This window comes from Centropristis striata, chromosome 4 (assembly GCF_030273125.1).
Source record: "Centropristis striata isolate RG_2023a ecotype Rhode Island chromosome 4, C.striata_1.0, whole genome shotgun sequence".
Taxonomy (NCBI): domain Eukaryota; kingdom Metazoa; phylum Chordata; class Actinopteri; order Perciformes; family Serranidae; genus Centropristis; species Centropristis striata.
In genome coordinates, this window is record NC_081520.1 from 25836925 (window position 1) to 25862238 (window position 25314).

At 38.7% G+C, this 25314-nt stretch overlaps 1 protein-coding gene across 1 annotated transcript in view; it reads left to right on the top strand.

Moving 5' to 3' along the window:
* The window catches only part of plekhg2 (pleckstrin homology domain containing, family G (with RhoGef domain) member 2), a 105801-nt gene that overhangs the window by 47144 nt on the left and 33343 nt on the right, over positions 1 to 25314 (top strand). The window contains exons 5-6 of the mRNA XM_059332110.1: positions 15526 to 15592; positions 17662 to 17708. Of these exons, the coding sequence (XP_059188093.1) occupies positions 15526 to 15592; positions 17662 to 17708 (114 nt within the window). The remainder of the gene's footprint in view (positions 1 to 15525; positions 15593 to 17661; positions 17709 to 25314) is intronic.

A 25314-nucleotide genomic window follows, 5' to 3' on the forward strand; every position in this document is an offset into this window, starting at 1 on the left:
CTCACATTTCTCCATCGCTGTGATTTAGGATTTGACCTTCGACTCCTGCATGCTAACCAGGGCTCACACACACACACACACACACACACACGCTCAGGGTCCTGCTCTGTTTGTGAGGAGGCTCGATGACATCACACATTCCTCAGCCTGTTAACCTGGTCTGACCTTCAACATGACAGCAGGTCAGAACACACACAAACACACACACACACACACACACACACTCACACACACACAAACACACAGAGCTTTGAAGTCGGGACAATGTCTTCACTCTCAACGTCTTTACAAACACACACATTTCTCATTGTTACTGTGTGTGTGTGTGTGTGTTCCCCTTATGATATCTCTGTTTTCGGTGATGAGTTATCGTTTCCTGGGAACTAAAACCCTTCAGAGTTATTTATGAATCAGAAGAAGACTTCGTGGAGGCAGTGAGACGTTTGAGCCGCAAAGTAAAAGTTATGATGTCGTGCTGCTGTCGTTTTCACTGGTTCCTTTTTATCTGCAAAAAACAGAGCATCATCTGCTCTCCGTCAGCTGTATGGTGGAATTTTTGGGCTGCAATTTTAAAAATAAATGTCAAAGTGTAAAGGAGCCGGTTTTCTCCGGGTTAGTCATGCAGAAATTTTTCCTTTTTTTGCTTCAGTTTATGGCGGATATGTGGAAAAGTTCAGATATTGTGCATTGCTTTTGAATTTGCCAAAGTTCATCAGAGTACTCCTGACTCTGTTGGAAACGTTCAGTTCGGAGTTTGACCTGAGACGTGAAATAATAAATGTGCATAAAGACGGAGCTACTGCCTGAGAGTCTTCAGGGTGGACGTGGAGCTGCAGCTCTTTCATATGAAGCTCACACTGATAGTTATATGAGTCGTAAATCAAACAGCAGTCAGAGGATCTGCTCAACTTTTGCACTCAGGTATGTTTTTATAGCTCAATAGCAGCGTGAATTACACATACAGTGACAGTAAATCTGAGAGTCTGCAGGGTTGTCTCCGCATCAAACAAGACGCTTTTAATTTGGAAGGGTTCGGTACAATGTCAGCAGCAGGTATAATTAGTGTAAACAGCCACTTCACTGTCTGCTGTCTCCAGGGTTACTTTAAGCCTATTAAAGCTGAAGAGTTGTAGCAACACAGAGAGTCCAGGATGGTGATGGGTAATGACAGGGAGATATCTGGAGTCAGAGAACAGCTTCCTATTGTGTTTGTAGTTTGAGTCTGTGTGTGTGAACGGGAGGAAAGTTCTTGTCATGGTAAATGGTATATGGACTGCACTTATATAGCGATTTTCTAGTCTTCACGACCACTCAAAGAACTTTACACTACAGACTGCCCTCATTCACCCATTCACACACATTCAATATAGGTGGCAAAGGCAACCCTAACGGTGCCACCTGCCACCATTGGGAATTCATTCACACACCGATAAACGCAGCATTGGAAGCAACTTGGGGTTGAGTATCTTTGTAGTAGGCTGCCATGGTCAGGGATTGCACCACCAACCTTCCGATCTGTGAGAACTGCTCTACCAACTGAGGCACAGCCGCAAAGAAACATATGAAGCATCATCAGTCTGTGTGTTCGTCCCAAAGACTGTTTATCAGGATGGATGACATGACGTCAAAACATCTGGATTGCCCCCTGGTGACTGGCTGTAGTCCAGGTTATAAGCCCCGCCCCCTCCATGTTAGTGGATGGGACATGAAACTAAAATCTCAAAGTAGAGATCAAATAAATGTCTCTGTCATTTGAGCCTGTTCTAATAATGCCGGTGTTTGTTCAGCTGTTCATTTTTCTGATCAGTTCGGTTTTAATTGAGTGTGCCGTTAGCAGCATAGGTGCAGTCATACTTTTCTTATTTTTATTCTTCACCTTCTAGGGACACACACCTCGACTTTTAAAAGTTGAGGACCTAGACAATCACATTTGTAATTATATATATACATATATATATATATATATATATATATATATATATATATATATGTATATATATATTTGAGAATTTCGGAGTCCATACGTTTAATGGCTTGCAACCATAAATGTCTCCGTCCAGCTTCACAGGGATTCTTTGACGAAAGTAATCGATATGAAGGAATGCCAGTTTTTCTTTACTATTTCTGTTTTGCAATCCAACAGCACAGCCAGGCATCGTTTCCCCTGAAAATCATCTGTTTACCTCTATTTTCTTATAAAAAGTTAGGGACGGGCCATACTACGAAACTCTGACGCACTGTCAAAATTTCACCGTGAATTTTCTAGTTAGTTAGTTAGTTATTTGAGTTTATAAAACAGAGCTGTGACATTGTGAATGATGGCTGTAACTGACTTCTGATTGGTCCGGCGGGTGCTTGCACTTTTAAACCTGTTCACTGTGTTTCTGTAAAGAATTAAAAATGTTGGTTCCAAATCTAACATCTTAAAGGTGAAATGAGGAGAACATCTGGTTCAATACGTTTTTTCCTAAATATATTTGACCTTATCTCCAGTTTGACTTGGCCTATCACTGGAGTTTGAAGGCAGAACTTTAGAGGGAAGCTGACGGCAGAAACGTTGCTGAAGGTTTAACAGCGAGACGTCATGAAGAAATCATGCACCGACACTTTCTTGGACTCCAGAAGTTTGAAGTGAATCTTTATCCTGCTGATAAACTTCAGGACGTCTATAAGAAGAGATGATATTTCCAGTAGCAGGACGTTTCCTGGTGAAACAGATCCACTTTAAAAAGCATTTGCGTTTCACCGCTTCTTATTTATTCTCTTGATAGTGAAATTATGAGACTGTAAGTGATTAATTACAGCTATATGAAAGGAATAAAGGCGATAAAGGAGCCGACAGTGTTTGTGTTGGACGTTCACTCAGACAGCAGAACGCTGCTGATAAACAGCTGTCACAGATTCGTCGTTTCAAATCGTTTCCACTTCGTCAGCGCTGCTTCCTCCTCCTGACGGCCGTAAATCAGACACACCTGAGGCAGCGGCAGGTTAATGTTGGCTCGGTGCTGACACTGATTACAGGTCGTCCTGTTCAAAGAGAAACTGTCTCCATGTGTGAGCACACTCTCAGTCCTCAGCTCGTACTTCCATTCAATTTCATTTCACTACAAGATTTGTGTTTAAGCAGTTAAATAATTAACCATGCACTGATCAGAGAGAATCTGACTGAACAAATCCAACAAAAAATGCAGATAATACAAATACAATCATTTCCAAGTCATTTTAACTAACCTATTTTCTCTCAATGAAATAAAAACCTTTTGAAATCTGTTAATGTGATGTTGACATCAAAATAAATAAGATGCAAACTCATGTACAAAACTTTTAAATAAACAGAACATGATCTGTGTTGGAAATCAGTCACAATACTTTCTGTTTGAACTTGATGTTGAAGGATTTTCTGTATATCACAAAAATGTATTTTTATAATCACTTTCTTGTTTTGATTTGTAGAGTTGTTTGATGATGATGATAGACCAATTGAAACTGGAGATAAGGTCAAATATATTTAGTATGAAAACATAATTTTTTCGAAAATCTGATTTTTTTTTTGTGTGTGTTCTTAATATTGATCCAGTAAGTCAAAGTAAAAAAATAATGCCCAGGTCACATAGGTGAGGATGTGTTGAAAAAAAAAATTACACATGGTAAAAGTTAATTAAATGGCAGAATGAAAATAAAATAGCCCAAAAGTCTAGGATTAAAATATCTGTTAGTGACTAAAAAAACTTAAATATCAAATGTCTCAGGACTGAACTGATAAAAACAGCTTTAAGTTTTTCTTCACAAGTTCCTTTTTCTGTCTTTTATCACTTTACTGTTATATAACCTCCTCCTCCTCCTGCTGCTCCTCCTCCTCCTCCTCCTCTCCATCATCGGCAGCATATCTGAGATGTTTCTCCGTCAGCTGCTGTTTATCACTCTGTTAAAGAGTCGCCTCGCTCTGAATGACGATGAAAACCAGACCCTCGGCCCCGTGGTGTTTGGTTTGGCCCTGGCCTGTAGAAGGAGGGCCCGACTCGGGGGTCCGGGGGTCCGGGGGTCCGGGGGTCCGGGGGTCCGAGGGTCCTAGGGTCATGTGGGGTCAGGGTTAGGTTTGTTTATTTAGCAGCTAAAACCCCTGAGAGACGAAGAGATGATAAAATATGTTGTGCAGCTGAGGAGGGAACTCAGCTGCAGCGTCCACAACAACATCTACATTTTACATTTTATATGAATAAATATGAAAATAAATGTAATTTAAAGCAGCTGTAGTGAGTTTTATCTGGACGTTTTTGAGACAGAAGTGGTAAAGCAGCTCGTTCTCTTCAATATTCAACAAATAACAGAGTTTAAATAGTCAGATTACGTGCAATGCATGTGTCCGTTTGGAGTTATTGGTGCCCTCTAGTGGCTGTAGTAATTGTGAATGACGGCGAGGCGGAGTATAAAGCACAAAGTGTCAGTTAGGGAGGGAGGAGAGGTGGACAGGTCAAACAAACCAGGACTTTCAGCCAAGAGACGTAAAAAAAAAAAGAATGTAAATGACTAAAAAAATACATAAAATTTCCCAAAAAAAGACACAAAATGACAAAAAATTATGTAAAATGACCAAAAATGACACAACATGACCAAAAACAATATGTAAAATGACCAAAAAAGACACAAAATGACCAAAAAAGATGTAAAATGACCAAAAATGACAGAAAAAGACCAAAAAAGACTAAAAATGACCAAAAATAGACTTTAAATAAACAAAGAAATTAGGTTAAATGACAAAAATTTACAACAAAAAAAGACGTAAAATTACAAAAGACACAAAAAAGACACACAAACTGACCAAAAACAGACTTAAAAGGCCAAATAAGACTCAAAAAAGGCCTAAAATGAACAAAAAAATAGATAAAATTACCAAAAAAAAGACACAAAAGACCTCAAATGAGAGCAGGAGAACGGGTCAAACAAACAAACCCAGACGTTAAACTAAATTACCCCAAAAACCCCACAAAATGACCAAAAAATATGTAAAACTTACCAAAAAACAACAACAGTGAACCTTACCATGTTTTGCAGCTGCTAGGGAGCTGTGTTAGAAACTCTGCGTGCATATGATATTCATACAGAATTTCTGGATTTTGCCATATGCATTGCACATAATGTGAAAGTGTGGAGATATTTGTAGTCAGATTACTTCCAAATTCGCTGACTAGATCAGTTATTTTATTAGTTTGTTTATTGTATCACTGCATGTAAATTAATCACCAATTCATACAGTCTGGATTGATCCTTTAAGCGTTCTCTTTTCTGTGTTTTATTCTCTTATTATCTCTGCTTTTTTTCCTGTAAATGTTTTGACTTCGTTCCACATTAAAGAGTTTCTCTTCTGTCTCTAATTATCAGATTATTTGTTTCTCTCTCTGTGAGCTGATGTCTTCTTCCTGACCCTCTGTCCTCCGTCTGTCTGTCTGTCTGTCTGTCTCTTTATTCTCTTCATTCTCTCTCAGTCGTATTAAAGTGTTTTTATTGTGCCGTGGTTTCTCTCTCTGTGGTCACAGCATTAAAAAACTCAAAGAAAAACACCCAGAATTCCCTCTTCCTCTCCCACAATCCCCCACTAATGATGTCCGCTGGCCACAAAATGAGGCCTGACGCCAGAGGAGAGAGTGTGTGTGTGTGTGTGTGTGTGTGTGTGCGTGCGTGCGTGCGTGTGTGTGTGTGGTTGTGTGTATGTGTGCGTGCATGTGTGTGTGTGTGTGATAATGAGAGACTTGATTTCAGCTTGTTAACTGAGAATGCAGTGAGAGTTTTGTGGTGTAGCCTCATATATGGTGAGTGTGTGTGTTGGCGAGGAAACAAACCTCACAAATCTCTGATTTAAGACTGTCTTCTACATTTGATTTATTATTTACAGCCGTTCACACTCGCCCTCTCTGCATCTTTGTATCTAATACAAAGTAAATTAAGCTGTAAAATGAATATATTGCAGTAAAAGTTCAATATTTACCTCTCAGAAGTAGAAGTATAAAGTAGCATAACATAGAAATACTCGAGTAAAGTGCCTCAAAATTGTCCCTCAGTGCAGAATTTGAGTAAGATAAGATAAGATATTCCTTTATTGAGTTAACAGATTAAGATAATAAAAAAAAGAATAGAATAATAAAACTAAATATAACAGAATAGAAAAAAGCTAAAAAAAAAAAAAAAAAAAGAAGAAGAAATAAATAGTATAAAATGTTGTTACATTCCAATACTGGATGTGAAATCTGAGCATCTTTATACTCAACATACAACAACTACAGCTCCCATGAGGCTTTACCAGCCCTCCTCTGGGAGCCACAGCAAAATGTTCAGCAACTGTACTGCCTTTTATTGTGACAGGGTTTCATCAAAATAAAACATAAAATAAAGTAAATACAAAAGCACAATGAGAAATCAGGGTTTAAAAAGATGAATCGATGAAAGCAAAGCTGTAAACCTCATGTTTAATAAGCACAAGTTAAGTTAATATTCAGACAATAAATGTAAACCAGGGATGTTAGAACAGTTTGTAAAGTGGTTCACATACCTCCCACACACACACACACACACCAAATGAGATAAAACGTATCTCAAAACTATAGACTGTATATAAATAATGGATGTAGTCACCGTGACGTCACCCGTTGGTTTGTGGACTGCCGTTGGAAGCCTCGAGTTCAGCGTTACACTCATCGCCATCTTGCGTCGCCATCTTGTTTCCGATACGCGGGGCAGACCATATTTGGACTGTGGAGGACCGCGAGAGGGATCTGACGGCACTGACTACACACCTCTCTACACCGGCAACCCGACTGAGAGAAGCCGCTGCTAATTCATGTTAGCATTAATTGGAACATTGACAGGGATGTTAGTTTTGGCTAAACAAAAACAAAATGTATCTTTCTTACCTCAGAAAACTGAGCAGCAACTCCTTGGAGTGTCTGTTAGTCCAACCAAACACTGAACAAGACATTTCTACTGAACAAAACGTTCAAATAAACTGTCATTAATTGAAAATACAGTGTGACATTTTTCTATCTATATAACGTTATATATAACTTTATTGACAAGTTGCCGTGGATACGCATTGCTCTGCTTCTCTACTGGTGACGGCTCGCCTTGTTAGTGACCTGTCAATCAAAGGTAGCCCCGCCCCAAATCATACGATTCTTTATCTTCTATTTTCTTCTAAATGGGGCCATTATTAGAACTATTGACATCAAATTGTCTTGAAGATGATTTTTTACTAGCGATTGAGACCATAGTGTTGTCCTGAAAATTTTTTCTGAGGTAATAAATCAAGTCAGAAGTTTTCAAATTTTGCACTGAAATGAATGGGCAGATTTTTTTTGCATCCAAACTTAGCACCCCCTACTGGAATTTTCGGTGGATTGCAGGTTTAAGGCACTTCCTGGTTGGGAGATTATATTGGGAAATAATATAATGTTAGCATGTTTTGTGGGGTTACTTGGGATGCTGAATCCATTTCTGACATTTAAACATTTGAAATGGGCATTTAAAAACCATTTGCTATTGATCTGGGCAGATTTAAATTCATTTCCAAATTAATTTTGATGTAATTCACGTACCTATACATTGCACTTTCAAGAGAGTTAAAGTACATTGGTGTAAATATTGAGACATTATATTTGTTCAAATATCTTTGTCTTTATTTGTAATTTTTTACTGCAAAACTGTGTCATGGAACTTTGATAGTTGCTTCTGTAATCTACGCCATTTGTACCCTGAACGCTGCTCCACATACTGAGAGTAGCTATGCTAGCTGGTATACACTATGTTAAGGGGTGCCCAGAATGGGAACGCTATCTAAAAAAAATAAACGATATTAGCATCCCCATGTTGATTAATGTGATTGCTAACATTCCACAGATTTAGATTAGCTGACAACTATTTGTCCTTCTGAAAATCAGTCTGGATATGATCCCCAACGATATCGTTCTTCATTGTTGTAACTGTGCCCTCATCGTTCATCACGTGAATTTGAATGTTCTATCTTTGTCTTCAATACGATCCAATTGGTTGTTAGGTCATTTACAGCCGAATCGCTGCTAGCTATTTGCATAAAGTTGAGCTGTTCAACCCTCATTTACAGCTTTACAGCTATCGCTCAAGTGTTTTATCGCTCCTATTGCTTTATCACCCATGTCTAATAGAAAGTGAAGGGGCATTTATCGCTCCACAACTACAGTATGCAGGGTGAACATTATCAGTCATGTTCACTGAAGCGATGCTAAATCCGGCTATTTTTCATTCAACATTAACGGTTATCGCAGCTCTTACAAGCATCGATATATCAGTCTCGTATCAAGAACATTTTAAAGTCTCTCTTTGTCTTTGTGAAAATCGGTCTGAGAGCAATCCCCAACAATATCGTTCTTCTGTCACGTCTTCTGTCTAGGGTATAAACATTGTCAATCAGGCTACCTTGACCTTGAGATTAAAAAAAAAAAAAAAACACCACGCTTTTAATAATTATTTTGGCACGGGAGGAAGGACTTGAGTTATATTCAAGTGCTGGTATAATCATTCAACATTAACTGTTATTGCAGCTTACAAGCATCGATATATCAGTCTCGTATCAAGTACATTTAAATCACACAAAGGTGATTTAATCAGTTGAACATGTCAAAAAAGAAATGTCTGTCTCTGCGCCCTGCGATGGCAAGGAAGACGACTTCAAAATATCTGGATCCAAAGGAATAGCTACTCTTCTTAAAAAGAGTTTAGAGATTGGAGACACAGCTATACATGAGACTTTGTCAAACCTCAATGCTAATCATGGTGCTTTGTCAGCATCCATATCGTGTCACAAATCGTGTTATAGATCATACACCTCTAGGACTAGAAGTATGAGCTCACGCAAGTCAGACTGTAGTCAGAGTCTGCTGGGAAAATGAATTGTATGTCTCCAATCTCTACCTTTGAGTACTCAAAACAGTGTTTGCGTTGCGAACCTAAAGACCCCAAACACTCTGATAGGTGGAATCCAGTCAAACAATGTGAGACTTTAGAAAGGCCTGTTGTTCCATAATTCAAAGATGTGATTTTATCTAAATGTGAGGAGCGACAGGATGACTGGGCTGAAGTTGTGAAACTACGAGTGAATGGTGTATTGGACCTACCCGCAGCTGATGCCCAATACTACTTCAAGTGTTACAGTTATTGTGGAATTCAGAAATAACTTGAGGATCCAAATTATTCCTGAACACTGAACATTTTTATCTTCCAAAAATCTGTCTAAATCGCCCCAAAAAACTCAGCTCAGCTTAATGAGAGTAAAAACGTGACCAAACCAGGTATAAATAGTCATTTTGAATCTTGAAAATGTCAGATATGGACTCAGCATCTCCAGTAACCCCTAAAAACATAATAACATTGTCTATTTTGGCCAAGCAGCTCCTATAATATGATCAATATATGTGATTATGCTAATTTATGGTAATTAGCTTAGTTACACAAATTGCCCATACGCAAATTAGCATCCAGCAGTTTCTGCATGCTGGGGACCCATACTGTGTATTTCTATCATAAAACTTTGGTGTACTCAACATTTCTGGGTTCACCTTTCTGTCAACTGGACTACTACCCTGTATTGATTGGAAATTAAATGTTTTCATCCTGCAAGATGGGTGAATAAAGGAACTTTTTCCTCTCCTCTCCTCTCCTCTCCTCTCCTCTCCTCTTTTTTTATCCTTGCAGATTTATGATGCTCTTTAAACTCTCGTCAGATATTTGGATTTCCTCCTCTCTCTCTCTCTCTCTCTCTCTCTCTCTCTCTCTCTCTCTCTCCTTCTCTCTCCCTCTCTCTCTCTCCTTTGTGTTGCAGTCTGTCTGATGTCATGTTAAATAGATTTAGCAGTAAAGTTGCTCCATTGAAAGCAGCGTTTCCTGATATATTGTTCGGTGAGCTGCAGCTCTCAGATAGTCATCTCGGGCTGTTGGCTCCAGTTTCTGCCTAGCAACAGAAATATGTTCCTGCATGTAAAAACAAAAGTTCTCAGAGATCGTTCCAGAAGTTTCATTTCACTGCTGCAGAGCTCTGTGTGTTGTCTTTTAACGGGACAGACGGGGGGACAGAGGTCATAAATGTCCTCAACACATACATGAGCACGGAAATATTCAATGTACAGATCCTAGATGTTAAATAGCTGCCAAGTCAAACCTTAGACACCGACTGTTTCTCACTTTGCATGCTTTATTTTTACAAGTTTAGATTAGTTTAATATGAATCCAGTTATTTCGTTTTTTCTGGTTGTTTTCTTTCTCACAGATCTCTCAGCGTACCTGTGCGAGGTTCCTGTAAATCACACATACAGAATATATAAACACAATAAATGGCCGAGCTCACGTTACACTGACCCTGTTTCACTCAACACACGTCTGAGAGAGAAAACAGGAGATCTCTGAATGTGAAGTGACTCCATAAATGTTCATTTTCTGCTGTATATCTCCCAGACAGTAACCTGATGACGAGCAGCTGCATTACTCTCTTTCATTTCCTTTTTAATCACCGCTCATTTTGTCATTTTGTCATTTTGTGTCCTTTCTTTTTGTCCTTTATCCTTTATTACTTTTTTTGGTCATATAGTGTCTGTACTTGTGGTCTTTTATGACTTTTTTGTTTTCATTTTGGGGGTGGGGGGAGGGGGGGGGGTGTTACGTCTCCTGGTGAAAGCCAAAGAAGTTACGTAAAAAATAAAAAAAACCTGGGTGAAAGTCCTCCGCTTGTTCGCCCCATCCGCCTCCCCAAGTAATAAATGTTCATTTTCTGCTGGATTTCTCCCGGACAGTAACCTGATGACCAGCAGCTGCATCACTCACTTTCATTTCCTTTTTAATTGCCGCTCATTGAAAACTTCTACTCAACACATAAACCTCCAAGAAAGCTTCATCAACAAGACAAACTCCAGGACTGCATCCATGTGCTGCTGCATAAATACTGAAGGAATAAATACGACTAAAAGCAGTTACAGTGTTCCTTCTGGAGCTCTTTGGCTCAGGACACTCTGAGGTATTTCTCCACTCTGTAAAGGACAAACAGGCCAACTCTGGTTTCTAGTTCGGCTCCAAACTGGGTCAGTTTGGTTTTTAACAAGAAGGTCAAACAAGGAAGCTGTAGTTCCTGTTTGGTTTCTTCACTCTGAGCTTCATGTAAACAAATGTCCTTCAGAATCTGTGACACTGTTTACACTTTTTTTTTTTTAAAGATCATTTATTTTGGCATTTTTATGCTTTATTGAAAGTGATAGAGTGAAAGGGGGTGATAGAGGGGAAGACATGCAGCAAAGGGAGCTCAGGCCGGATTCGAACCCGTCTCCGCCGCAGCAAGGACTCAGCCTTAGTGGTAAGCGCTCTACCAGTGTGAGCCACCGGGACGCCCCAACACTGTTTACACTTTAATGTGTTGTTGGTGAGTTTTTGATCCATTCTGAGGCTGAATCATTGTTCTGTGATGGTCTGACCATATTTGGATATTTCCTTTATCATTAGAGAGATGTTTCCTCCTGCTGCTGATTCTCACATTTCTTCCTTCTTTTGGTTTGGACTGCGTTCTCACCTGCAGAGAACCAACCTTGAGAACCTGGACCCCCATTTTTAGAGGAGCAGAGTTCTTCTCTGGTCCACCAGAGTTGGTTTGAGTGTTCACAGCAGCAGAAACCAGACGGACCGTCAGACAAAACTAACCAGATCTCCAACCTGAACAACAGAACAGATCGTCAGTCAGCACCACCCATAGACTCCTATGAGCATCTGGGCTTTCTGTGGATTTAGGCTAAAAAACCACTGAGCTAGGTTTAGGGCAAAAAAGTTTCTGGTTATGCGTTATAAAAGGCAGTTTAAACTAGGGGTGCACCGATTGCAATTTTCTGGCTGATCACCGATCACCGATTTTTAAAAAGCCTGACATGCCAATTCCGATTTTGGCCAATACCGATTTTTTTATAACTCACAGCGTACACCTTCAATGTTTGGATCTAATTTAATATCTAATTATAATAATAATAATTTAATTCAATATTTTATTGAAAAACAATAAAACAGCAGTATTTTTCTTTAACAAATAAAGGACATCACAATGCCTGAGGTAGTTAATAAAATTTTGAACTTAAAATAAATAGCAACAATTTATAGGACAAACTAACAAAAGAACTGCAACCATAAATAAAGTGTCCTTAATTTTTGGTTTCGTTATAGTACAACATACATACAACTAGGGATGGGCAACGACTTTCGAATATTTGAATGGTCATTAAATCATAAAAAATCGAATAGTTCATCATATCTGGAGGGGAAAAACGAGCCAGTCTCCGTCTCGTTAAGAAGGAGTCGCTGAATTTGTCTCCATTCGCTTTCTTGAAAAATAGTTGCTAAGGGGGACTGAAAAGTTGCTAAATTTAGCAACAAAGTTGGGAGCACTGCTTCGGAGGTAGATAAGATCGCTAGATAAGATTGGTTTGACCTAAAAGAATCGGCTGATCGCTGGTACCGCAAAATTAAGGAAATCGGTGCCGATTGATCAGTGCACCCCTAGTTAAAACAGTAAATAAATGATGTAAATGATAGAAGTGAAGTATTAGGAGAGTGACATGACCCTCAGAAGTTACGTAAAAAATCAGAAGTTATGTAAATTGGTTCACAAATCACTCTCAAATCACCGAACAGTCAAGTTACATAAAATACCTGGGTGAAAGTCCTCTGTTTGTAGGACCCAGCAACCTCCCCGAGTGTGACATCACCATTTAAACTCCACATCACTGTCAATCATTACTGCTACGTCAGCAAGATGGAGTCGAGGACAGTCTGAAACGTCAATATGAGTTGTATTTTGCTGCCTGTACAATTGCCATATATTGATATCTTTGAGGGGAGACCAGTCTGGACAAAACGCACCAGAGTTCGTTTCAAGAGGAATAAACAACTCAGGGGGGAATGCTCCATCAGCCGGGTTTAAGTATGTCTGCAAAAATTATGAACGACACCAAGGCGGAAACAGAGTATCAAGCACGAAAAGTGGTGTAGGAGGAGAAGTGGAATAAACGAGGACTGTGACCCAGCAGAACGTCATAGGCTTCAAAAAAAGGAAATACGAAAGGGAAGGTGTTGGCTACGGCGTCACCACCCAAAATTGACAATCGACAAGCCCAACCTTCTGTCGGGGTGAGTCCTATACCCAGAAGAAAACTGAATTTAGGAACTTTTTGGCACTCTGACTGGTGATCCCGGCGTGGACACTGCAGAGTCCAGCTGCTCATTGCATTTGGCTATTATTCTTTCAATAAATGTTAGACTATTCAGCCGTTTTGAGTCTTTTGCTCTAACATCGTTCATGTCCCATATGAAACTGAAAGTAACGTCTCTTAACTTCAGTGCATCACGATTTATGTAACCAACAAAAGTTCTTCACTTCCAGTATTTACATTGTTTATTTACTGTTTACTTGTCTTTTATAACACCTAACCAGGAACTTTTTAGCTCCAACCTAAGAGAAGTGGAAGTCGAAAGTGAATGTGACGAAACAGAGAGCGATTACTGCCTGAGCTGATAACAACCTGCTACTAGAATGTGCACACAGCCATTCTTACAGTATAATAACTGCTAATAAATGCTCATTAAAAAGTGTATAAATGTGGGTTTTTTTCCTGTGTGTTAGTCCCATAGAGGGCTCATTGGCTTTGAGACAGACTGGTCCGTGTTTCATACCCTCATTAACCAGTAAATGAGCAGATGTTACCAGATGTTTCTGTGATACATAATGGACAGAGCCATGTGAAGCTCACAGAGGCCAGAGGCTGGGCTGTGATCCTGCTCAGGGATCAGACTCAAACATCCAGCAGGTTACAGATTCTTTTAGAAAAAATACCCTAGAAGATTTGTTGAAAGTTTTCTCAGGACACTGACGCTGCACGCAGGTTAATCCTCCACATGTCTGTGTTTAAAAAGTAATTTCTCTTTTGTGTAAAAATCTCTTTGTTTAAGAGAGTCTGTGTTGTGTTTGTGTGTGCAGCGCCGTGACTCGAATTGGCTCAATCAGAGAGATGGATACGAGAGAATTAAGGAGATGGAGAGATATGGAGAGATAAAGGAATGAGTTGTGTAAATTGGTTGTATCTGTGTCAGTGTGTGAGTGTGTGTGTGTGTGTGTGTGTGTGTGTGTGTGTGCGCAGCAGTATTTGGGACTTGGCAGGATGGAGGGATGACGATGAGGATGGATTGTGGGAACGGAGGGAGAGTTTTGAGGATGAGCGTGTGCCAGCTGTAACAGTCTGCAGGTTCTTTAGACTCTTCAGTGCTGCATGTTTTCCATCGCTCCCAGCGAAACAAACTGGCCGTGAACCAGTTCCACTGAGCTGCAGCGGGACAGTTCTGACCTGTTTGTGCTGTTTTCTGTCTATGGTTGTCAGCGTGCTCCAAACAGGAATCCCAACATGAGCGTGTGCAGACGCAGGATGTATTTACTGCTAATGCTGCTCGCTACATTACGGCGCCAAACGCACAATCCCTTTAAATTAGCCACATATTAGAGAGACCCAGCTCCATAAAGAAATGTTTTTTATTGTGGAAGGACTTAACTGGTCTGCACCACAGACTGGAGATAAAGTCAGGACAGCTCTGCACCAGTGAGGTCATGTTAGTGGATGGACAACCTGGAATCCGTGAAATAGCCACGGATTTGCTTAACTCAAAATCCGTGGAATAGCCACGGAATCACTCAAATTTCTGCGAAACTGACACGGATTTCGCTACATTGCAAGTTAATGATAAATTATTTTTTCCTATTGGTTTGTATCCAAGTCACGTGACTTTCAAGGTTCCGGCGGTCAGAACAAAAAACATGGCAGACAGTTCTCTCATTTTTAGTGAAAAAAATCAATATTTTGACTTAGTTTCTGCATAAAAATGAATTTTGATTACATTTCTAGCGAGAAATATATGTTTTTTTTCTAAATATTCACTCAGTGAATGTACATAATCACTTTGTGGCGAAGATCTCGCCAGAAAAAGACTATCCGCTGTGTTTTATGTTGAAATCTCCCTGATCCTCTGTGTATTTAGCGGATCAAACCATCGCCCATTACATGCCTTGTGTCTGAGGTTGATTTGCTGATCAACATATTATTCTGTTGCAGCGGGAGACATTAATATTGACAAAGTGATGACTTACGATCAGATTTGTCCGCTGTTTTATTTTGTAATCTACCAGATGTGTTGTGCGATCCTTCCGGATGTGGTGCGATCTCATTGAATCACGCTTTACTGTAAATGCCACTCTGAACCAGCTGATGGAAACTCGCAGATTCACTTTTACACATTTAAAAATTTTGCTTCAAACTTTGATTCAACTTTAATGGAAGCAGGTCATGGGATCAGGTCCCGGCTGCAGCTTCAAACATCTGGTGTAAAGAATGAAACCAGGCGAGTTTTCAGCTGTTAGAGCTGAACGTTAATGCTGCTGCGTTCAGGTTCAACATGTCAAGGATCCTCAGCTGTCCCTGTGTGTCTCCTCAGTGACCTGCTGGAGGATCTGGAGAGGAGTCCTCACGCTGCAGCCATCGCAGAGTGCTTCGTGGTGAGGGTGAGTACACTGTGTGTGTGTGTGTGTGTGTGTGTGTGTGTGTGTGTGTGTTAGTGTTCGTGTTAGTTGACAGGAAACATGTGACCTGCTGCGCCCCAAACACCCAGTAAAGCTCCAGCAGAACTGCAAAGTCCATTCACTGCAGCACACACACACACACTCACACTAACACTCACACACACACACACACACACACACACACACGTCATGTCACTTCACAAACCAGCTACCAACACCCAATGAACACATGTTGACTCTGTGTGTGTGTGTGTGTGTGTGTGTGTGTGTGTGTGTGTGTGTGTGTGTGGGACAGTAGTGATACTGTTGTCATATGTTACATCACAGAGACTCTACTTTAAATTGAATGAAATTTAATATTAATGAGGGCTACACGGTGGTGTAGTGGCCTCCCGCCGTGTGGAGTTTGCATGTTCTCCCCGTGTCAGCGTGGGTTCTCACCGGGTCCTCCGGCTTCCTTCCACAGTCCAAAAACATGCACTTAGGTTTAATTGGTGACTCTAAATTGCCCGTAGGTGTGAATGAGAGCGTGATTGTCCTTATCTATATGTCAGCCCTGCGATAGTCTGGTGACCTGTCCAGGGTGTACCCTGCCTCTTGCCCAGTGTCAGCTGGGATAGGCTCCAGCCCCCCGCGACCCGAGTGCGGATAAGGAGACTGAATGAATGAATATTAATGTGAATCCTCATGACACGCTGTCAAGCTCCTCTGTGTCACTTTAATGGACTTGTTACTGCAGGTTTCTGCACTGTAAACTGATGTATGACGGTTTATTGACTCTTTGTGTCACTGAGTACATACATACAGGCTTCAGGAGGTTAGATGTTTGTTCAGAAGGGAACTGAAGGGAACTTCCTGTCTGTTTCACTGGACATTAGATTAAACTGTTACAGAGTTATTTTAAGATGTGTGTGTGTGTGTGTGTGTGTGTGTGTGTGTGTGTGTGTGTGTGCGTGTGTGTGTGTGTGAGTGTGTGTGTGTGTGACCTCGTGACTCACGGACAGGAAGTGATTTTATAAAATAAAGTGAGAGAGAAAGACTCGTTGTGTTTAACCTGGTTTCTGACGTGAAAACATGATCTCTGCTTCAGATAAATGCTTATTGTGATGCATCAATTCAATTAACAGGAAAAAGATAAAAACTATCAGACTATACTATTCCCGGCATCAACGTTAACGTGACATTTGTCTGTTTGATACGTTGTTTGAGGAGGAGGATGTGGGAAAAGACGAGAGTTTAACTCACGTCCCCTTTGTTTCTGGTATTTAAATTAATAAAGAGGAAGGAGGGAGTGAAACGAGACTCAGCTGACCTCCGAGGGTTCAGAGATGCACAGTGACACAGATTCAGAGCTCAGAAGGCAGGACACACAACTGTAAAAAAAAAAAAAAAAAAAAGTCTAGCGGCAAAAGTGTTCAAACACTTCCCGTCAAATAACAGGAAACAACCGTAACTTATTTTTCAGATAATTTCTTTGAAAATACAGATAATATACAGCAAATATCTATTTTTATAAATATATATATATAAATATATATATATATATATATATATATATACATATACATGTTGCTATATTTACATTTTTTTTACATTAATGTTAAAGTTTTACTGTTAAGAAAAAAGGAAGTTTCCTTAGTTTAACATACAGCAATAGGATGTGTATTTTTACGTAGAATTCACTAAATAATATATATTCATAAATCTGTAGATAACGATTTTTTTTTTTTTTTACAATTTCCTTTAAATTTAAGAAAACAGAAAGTTGCCTTAATTTTACATTCTGCAATATGATGTGTATTTTTGATATATTTTACTATTTTACATAGAATTCACTGTAATTTAATATTCAAGATGATTAAGCCATTTAATAATACTGGGGCGGGGATATATATATTTTCAAAATTATAACTCCTTTTTTATTATTAAAATGTAATTTTGGTGAAGAACACCATTTGATTTGTCTTTGTTTTAATTTAAAATAAAATGATGATGTGACAAGTCTGTTTGTTTGTTTGTCTGTTTACATTTATTCTCTGGTTGTTTTTCAGAGTGAAGCCTTCGACATCTACACACTCTACTGCATGAACTATCCAAAGTAAGTCACTGTCAAATAACTGATCAAACTCTTTTCAGGCTGATTCTCTGGTGGTTTTGGTCTTTTTTCTTTCTTTCTGTTTTTTCTTCTATAATCTTCAGGCTTTAATATAAACATTACACACACAATCTAACGTTCTGCAGCATGAAATGGATCAGAAAGGACGACTGAGTATAAACGAGAATAGATTTACCTGCATGTTTTATATGAATTTTATTTTTTTAAATTATGACGAGTCACAAATAAAGTTAAAAAAATCTTACAATGTGGAATAAAAAAAAAATGTAATAACATTTTAATTCCAGTCTTGTGCCCTTTGCTGCCATTTGCACTCCTCTTCCTCGACTGTCGAATAAAAACAGCAGACTTCTCCTTTACTTCACTTATTTGATCACTACTAAGTGTGAATATTCCTGCTCCCCAGAGGATGAACCCTTTAGAGATTATTGACCTTTTCCCTCTGCCACCCTCAGGACAAATCTTACATTATTCTTTTTACATCCTGAATGAGTTTGATGGTTCGATGTTTTCATCATGCTGGGAGGAAGAAAATGAACGTTTTTCTTTTGAAAATGTTGCTGACAAAGCGAAGACGTGTGAAGAGTCTGTTTTATCACCAAAGAAAAGAGAGAGAGAGAGGAGGTGATGCGAGGTTTTAGAGCAGAAGAAGAGTCACATACACACACCGACACAGACACACACACACACACACACAAAGCCTCAAAACTGTCTGACAGATGTTTGGCTTCAGTGTTGTGTACGTGCATGCATGCATGCGTGCCTGTGTGTGTGTGTGTGTGTGTGTGTGTGTGTGTGTGTGTGAAATTCGACTCAGTAAATCTTGTAAGAAACAAAATGAAAATCAGTCACATTAAATTCCTCCACATGTTCATTTTCAAAGAGAAAAGTTAGTACCATGAAAACAAAAAAGGTCTTGAGTGGAAATTTAATACATGAAAAATAATTATAACGACGGTCATGTGACAAATATTCACTGAAAATCTATTTACATGGAGCAGAGAGGACAGGACAGGAGAGGCTGTTTAGACAGAGCACAGAGGAGAGGACAGGAGAGGCTGGAAACATGACAATACTTCAACGTGTACAATATGTGGAGAAAACTGTTTATATCACATTTGTGACTTGTGGGCACTTGGAAAAATAATTTATCAGATAAATTCAACTTTTTCCTGATTTCTGTCATTTTAATTGTGTTATTCTGCACAAATACATGTTTGAGTTGTTCTGATTGTGCTGATTCCACAGAGCTTGTAGATTTATATAGATTGTATATGTTACAGTGAAATACAACGACACAGAGAGGAGAATGTGAAAAGAGCAAAAAAACTCCCTGAAACAGCTTTTTGGAGGGTTAACGCTCAGATTTTGTTACTTTTTCTGTTGAAAGCATTGAAGGAGGTAAAAAATCTGGCAGTAATGACAATGTTTTTTTTTTTTTATCCCACGATTTATTTATCACCCAGTTTTCCCTATCGTGATCCTGGGCGCCACCTCGTCCCTGTCGGTCTGGGGAGACCTTCCTCCGAGACATGTGGAGTTAGCAGACCGCTCCTTGTCACTTGACAGGGGGAGATTCCCCGGTAGGACGTAGCGCGTGGGAGGATCACGTCATTCCCACCGGTTCCTCTCCCTCCCGACCAACCAGAGGGAGGGAGCATGCGACCAGGATCAATGCATGTTTTTGTTTTGTTTTTGGGGGACACGGGGAGAACATGCAAACTCCACACAGAAAAGCCCTTTTGGTTGGAGGTTTAGTTATTCTGCCATTTATTTCTACAGTTCACTCCGGTGTGTTTTCCTCCTGGATGCACATGGATGACTGTAATGATGCAGAGGTCTGCTGGGAGCAGAGAGCGTGCAGGATAAAGGGGGTCGGGCTCAGGGGTCACAGGTCACAAGTCGGTATAAAAAAATCCCAAACTGTCACTTGACTGTTGGGTTTTTTTTACAGAGATGTGGAACAGATTGTAGAGGATTCAGTGGAGTGCAGAGCTCACAGGATGCTGCTTAGAGAGGTAAATGCAGAAACGTATTACTGCTCTGAAACCATGTGGCTCTGCAGCCAACAAATATGGCAGTAAAACTCTTTTCTCTCAGCGTTTCCTGCAGAGGGAGAGAGAGAGAGAGAGAGAGAGAGAGAGAGAGAGAGAGAGAGGTGCTGACAGCTGCAGGAGGAGCCCAGCTCAGTCAGAAACACATGTTTGTGTTAGTGGGATCAACAGCTTCAAAGAGCTCCTCGAACCTGTTGGTGTTCCCAAAATGTTGCTCTTTTGTTTCCAGGACAGATGAACTCCAGTCGTCTCTGTCTGCACCCTCTCTGTCTGGTTCTGTTGGATCCTCTGCTGATCTCAGATCTGACACACAGATGTTTGTCCTGATGGATCGCTGCCCAGCTCCGTGTGTGTGTGTGTGTGTGTGTGTGTGTGTGCGTGTGTTTGTGTGTGTCTACATCTGTCTGCATGTTAATACACTTAAATAATTGCATATACACACAGTAAAAGCCTTCATCAGCATCCATACATGACTGTGTGTGTGTGTGTGTGTGTGTGTGTGTATGTGTGTGTGTGTGTGTGTGTTTGTGTGTGTGTGTGTGTGTGTGTGTGTGTGTGTGTGTGTGTGTGTGTGTGTTTCAACCCCTCCTTCACCTCCCTCCTCTCTGCTCCCTCTGTCGCCTCCTTAAAGCTCCATTAAACTCCAATAAAAATAAGTAGGTCAGATTCTCTCTTCTTCTTCAGAGTCTCTCAAGTCCGAAGCCAACATGTTCTGCTGCTGCATGTCAGCAAATAATAGATCTCATGCAAGTTTTTTATTTCCTAATAAATAATAAATAAATTACTTGATAAATATATATTAATAGGCCAATAAATGTGTAATAAATATATAAAAAGACTGATGTAATTAATTAATAAAATGTGATGTGATTTGTTTTAATTTAAGCTATTTATTAACATTTGTATTAATTTGTTTACTTTCCATTTAACTTCTTCTTTTACTCACATACTTTTTTAATTTTTAATATAATTCTAATATTAATTAATTAATTTAGTTTATTTATTTCAAATTAATATAAAATAATTCAGTTATTCATTTTAGATATATTTCTTATTTATTTATTTGCTTATTTCTAAATGTATATATATATATATATATATATATATATATATATAATAAATAAGCAAAAGGGAAAATTAAAATGGAGAAGAAGACATTAATATATAGATAAATACATGAAAAAACTAATTTCAGTTTGATATAAAAATATAATGAAAATTAGTCATTCAATTTTAAAATAAATAAACTAAGTCTATATTCAACCTTTTTTTTATTTTGTTTAGTTGGTCATTATTATTATTATTATTATTATTATTATTATTATTTATGTTTTTATTTATTTGTGATATTATTCTTGTTATTATTTATATTTATTTATTTGTAGCATTATTATTATTTATTTTTCTTTATTTGTATTTTATTATTGTTTTATTATTATTATTTAAAAAAATATATATATTTTTTTCTTCTCTTTCTGTCATATTTTTTGTTTTCAGTTCTTTCTTTTTTTGAAGAATTCAAATCTTTGGAAGCAGTTGCGCTGCATATATGAAAATGGTAAAATAAAAATTGTTTTAAAAATAAAGTGTGTAAAATGTGTAAAAAGAAATTAATAATAAGATATATAAAGATACATTTAAAAATAAATGAATAAATTGTAAAATAAACAACAAAAGGGAAAATTAAATATGAAAGTAGACGTAAAGGGGAATTTACACAAAGATATATATATATATACTTTTTTTTAAATCTTGACAGTTTGGTCCTCCGTACCAGAGCATCATGAATCTTTATAAAAAGTTTGTGACAACACAGCTCGTTATGAGATCAGCAGATGGCGAGTGTGTGTGTGTGTGTGTGTGTGTGTGTGTGTGTGTGAGTGTGTGTGTGTGTGTGTGTGCAGAGACAGTAATGTGTGTTTGTGTGCGTGGGGGACACAGTAATGTGTGTGTGTTAGTTTGTGAGACAGTAATGTGATGAGCAGAGGAGACTCTAAATGTTTCCATTCTGATCCTCTGGGTCGCTCTGGACTGAAATCTGCTGGGTTGCAGGTTTGTGAACTTGAGAGTGGCCCCGCTGGGAGCCAACATCACAGTCTCTGTTTGCTTAGTTTTCCTGTGTAAAGAGAAAAAATAACTCCAGGAATGCAGCTGAGGTCTCCAGCAGCAGAATTAAAATGCTTTCAGGATCTTTGTTTCTCACAAACATGGTAACACTTTGCATCAGTGTCGTGTATCAGGAAACAGGCTGCTGTTAAAACAGCATTAACCGACGTGGAGGTGATGTCAGCAGACAGATGCTCAGATAATTAATGCTGCTAAACTCCACTTAGGTCAGCTCGCTGTAAAGTGATGAGCTGCAGGGAAATGTTCCAGTAACAGTCAGACTCTGAATACTTTAAAGCCAGAGTGCATCAAGTTTAAGATAAGACTGAACTTTATCTCGAGGGAAACCTGGTCATTTTATGTCAGTTTTTACTTCTTCTTTTTTGGGTCTCATGACTTTTTTGGTCCTTTGTGTCTTTCGTTGTTTTTTTGTTTTTTTTTTGTAGTCCTTTTTGGTCATTTTGTGGGGGGTTTTGGACATTTACTGTCTTTTTTTTGTCTTTTTTTACTTTTTTGGTCATTTTAGTGTCTTTCTTTAGTTATTTTGTATCTTTTTTTAGTCCACTCGCTGTTTGTAAGGCTGTAAAGTGATGAGTTGGAGGGAAATATTCCAGTTACAGTCGAACTCTGCACACTTCACAGTCAGAGTGCATCAAGTTTAAGATAAGACAGAAGTTTATCTTGAGGGAAACTGTTGTGCAGCAAATCAAACTAAACATTGACTGTCCTCTGGGCTCAGGCTTTCTTTGTTCTGTCTGCGCTGCAGAAATCTCTGTCTAACAAAGTCATTTTTGTCTTTTATTGAGTCCTTAAAGTCTCATTTAACACAATGTGCGCTGCTATTTCAGGCCATTTTTTGCTGCAACAGCACAGAAAAGTTCTCTGCTCTGGTTTGTGCAGCCTCAATGTGATGATCAGAGAAAAGAACAACAGGGAACAATAAATATTTATGTGGTCTTTAACAGCAAAGTCACTAAAGAGGGACGTCTCAGAGTCATTATAGTCACTTTTAAAAGTAACTTGTTACGTTTCAACATCACTTAGTGAGAAAAGTAACTCATTAGAGTACTTTTGCATGATCAAAAATGAAACCCTTTGTGATTGTCTACCTATGAATCTGTTGATGACATCACTGCAGAGCCTAGTCTACGGTAGGGCTGGGCAATATGTACCAAAAGTCACATCCAGATATATTTAGGCTGAATATCGATATACAATATATATCCCGATTTTTTTATCGCAAAGTGAGAGCAAATGTTCAGTCAAAGCCAAATATGACATGTCTCAAGTAGTTTTATTGAACATTTTTATTTAAGTGAATATAAATACTGTATAACAACAGGAGTACCATTTAAAAAAAAATCAAAGCTCCATAAAGTGCACATTTAAATAAAAAAATATCTTAAATAAAAATGGCCTATAAAAAAAAAAGTAGGCCAATCTTTTCCGGATGAGAAAAGACGAAGAAAAAAAAAAAAAAAGACAAATATTACAGAAGAACTTAATATGACAAACCCTAGTAAGTACAGCATTTATATATAAAGAAAGGAAAAAAATGAACTATATCGATATATGCGATATGGTCCAATTCCATATAACATTTAAAAATATATCGATATATCTTTTATATCGATATATCGCCCAGCCTTAGTCTACGGCACAGAATCTGTCATTCAGTCAGACCAACAGATCTAATATTTCTGATTAAAAGTAATCTTCTGGCTAAAGAGGGCTTCTTCATTCACTAAACTGTTAAAGTGCATCAGTCCTGATTCTTCTGGCTCCATGTGTCTCTGGCCTGCAGTAGAGCCAACAGAACCTCAGAGGAGTCTCTCTAATAACTTCTGCTCCCAGCAGACACCACTGTGTTTTCAGACGCCTGTTCTCATGAACACTTCGTCTGGTTTCTTGAGAAAAGTGATGCTCTGGATTCCAGAGTTTTCTCATGAAATTCCTCCTGATGATGTGGTGTTAAAGCCATGGGGCAGGAGGGAGGAGATAACCTCCAGCTCTCACCAGGAGATCTGGAGGTACAGGAGGCGTTTTTTATGTCGTTACCAACAAGATCTGCAACCTGAAACATAACAGGTTGTCAGTCAGCACCAGCCACCAGGCTTTATGAATTGTTTGGTTATTTTGAATCTTATTTTCTTTTTAAGTTCCCTTTTCAGTAATTTTGTGTCATCTTTTGTGTGTCATTTTTACATAATTTTTGGTCATTTTATGTCTGTTTTTGGTCATTGTATACCTTTTTGGTCTTTAATGACTTTTGGTCCTTTTAGTATGTTTCTTTGATTATTTTGTGTCATTTTTCTTATTTTAGTTCCTTTTTTGGTCATTTATTGTCTTTTTGTGGTCTTTTTGTGCCTTTTTTTCAATTTTTAGACATTTTTTTAGACATATTTTATTGGTCTGTCATGACTACTTTGGTCATTCTAGTGTCCTTTTTTGGTCATTTTGTGTCTTTTTTGGTCTCACTCTGTCTGTTTTTGGTCATTTTACCCTTTTTTACGTCTCCTGGGTGAAGGAACTGGGTTTGTTTGTATTTTGTAGGATATCATACAAATTTCAGTGTATTATTTCACGTAGAAAATCATTCAAACCAGTTTATAAGAGAACAATGTTCAAGAATTTTCAACAAGTTTGTTTGTACTGGAAACAGGTTAAAATCATTTTACTGCATTGATACATACACCTTTCTTTAAAGAAGTTTAAATGATGAGGTCAGCTGTAGATGTTGCTGTGATACAGAGCGTGTTTCTACTGAACAGATGTTTCTCACCGCAGCAGAAAGACGATCACGCTGGGACATTAAACTGATTTTCTGCTAACAACAGAAAAATGTCCTCCGCAGCGTCCTTTTCTCTTCATGTGGTTTTATTTTCGACTCTTTGGAGTTTTTGTTTACGGAGGCGAACCCAAACTGAGGTCACTCTGGTTCTGGACCTCTGAATCATCACCCACGTCTGCAGAGTGTTAACTGACCTGAGATCTGCTTGTTTCAGCAACAGAATGTGTTGCATGAAGTGTTTGCAGCTGTAGGTTTCTGCAGATTCATAGTATATATGATGATAACACACAGTGGAAAAGTCTTCTGAATTCCTGGAAACGACTTTCTGCAAATGCAAAGCAAAGTGAAAGGCAGACTGGAGAGCTGAGGAGGTTAATGGAGTTTTGAGTGGCTGGTGTCAGGTTCCCTCTGATTGATCCAGCTCTAACTATCTCCAGTCTGGGAGAATATGGAGGCTTCTCTCTGTTTAGAGAATGAGATCAACATGAGGTGGATAGCTAATAAATTCTCTGTCGTGCTGCAGGAGGAGACTCCAGAGGTGAGTCTTCTCCTGCAGGAAGGGAATCTGTTCAAGCAGTTTCTAGGAATGTCTCTGGAGGACGTGTTTCATATCTGCCATATGCTTCAGATTCTGCAT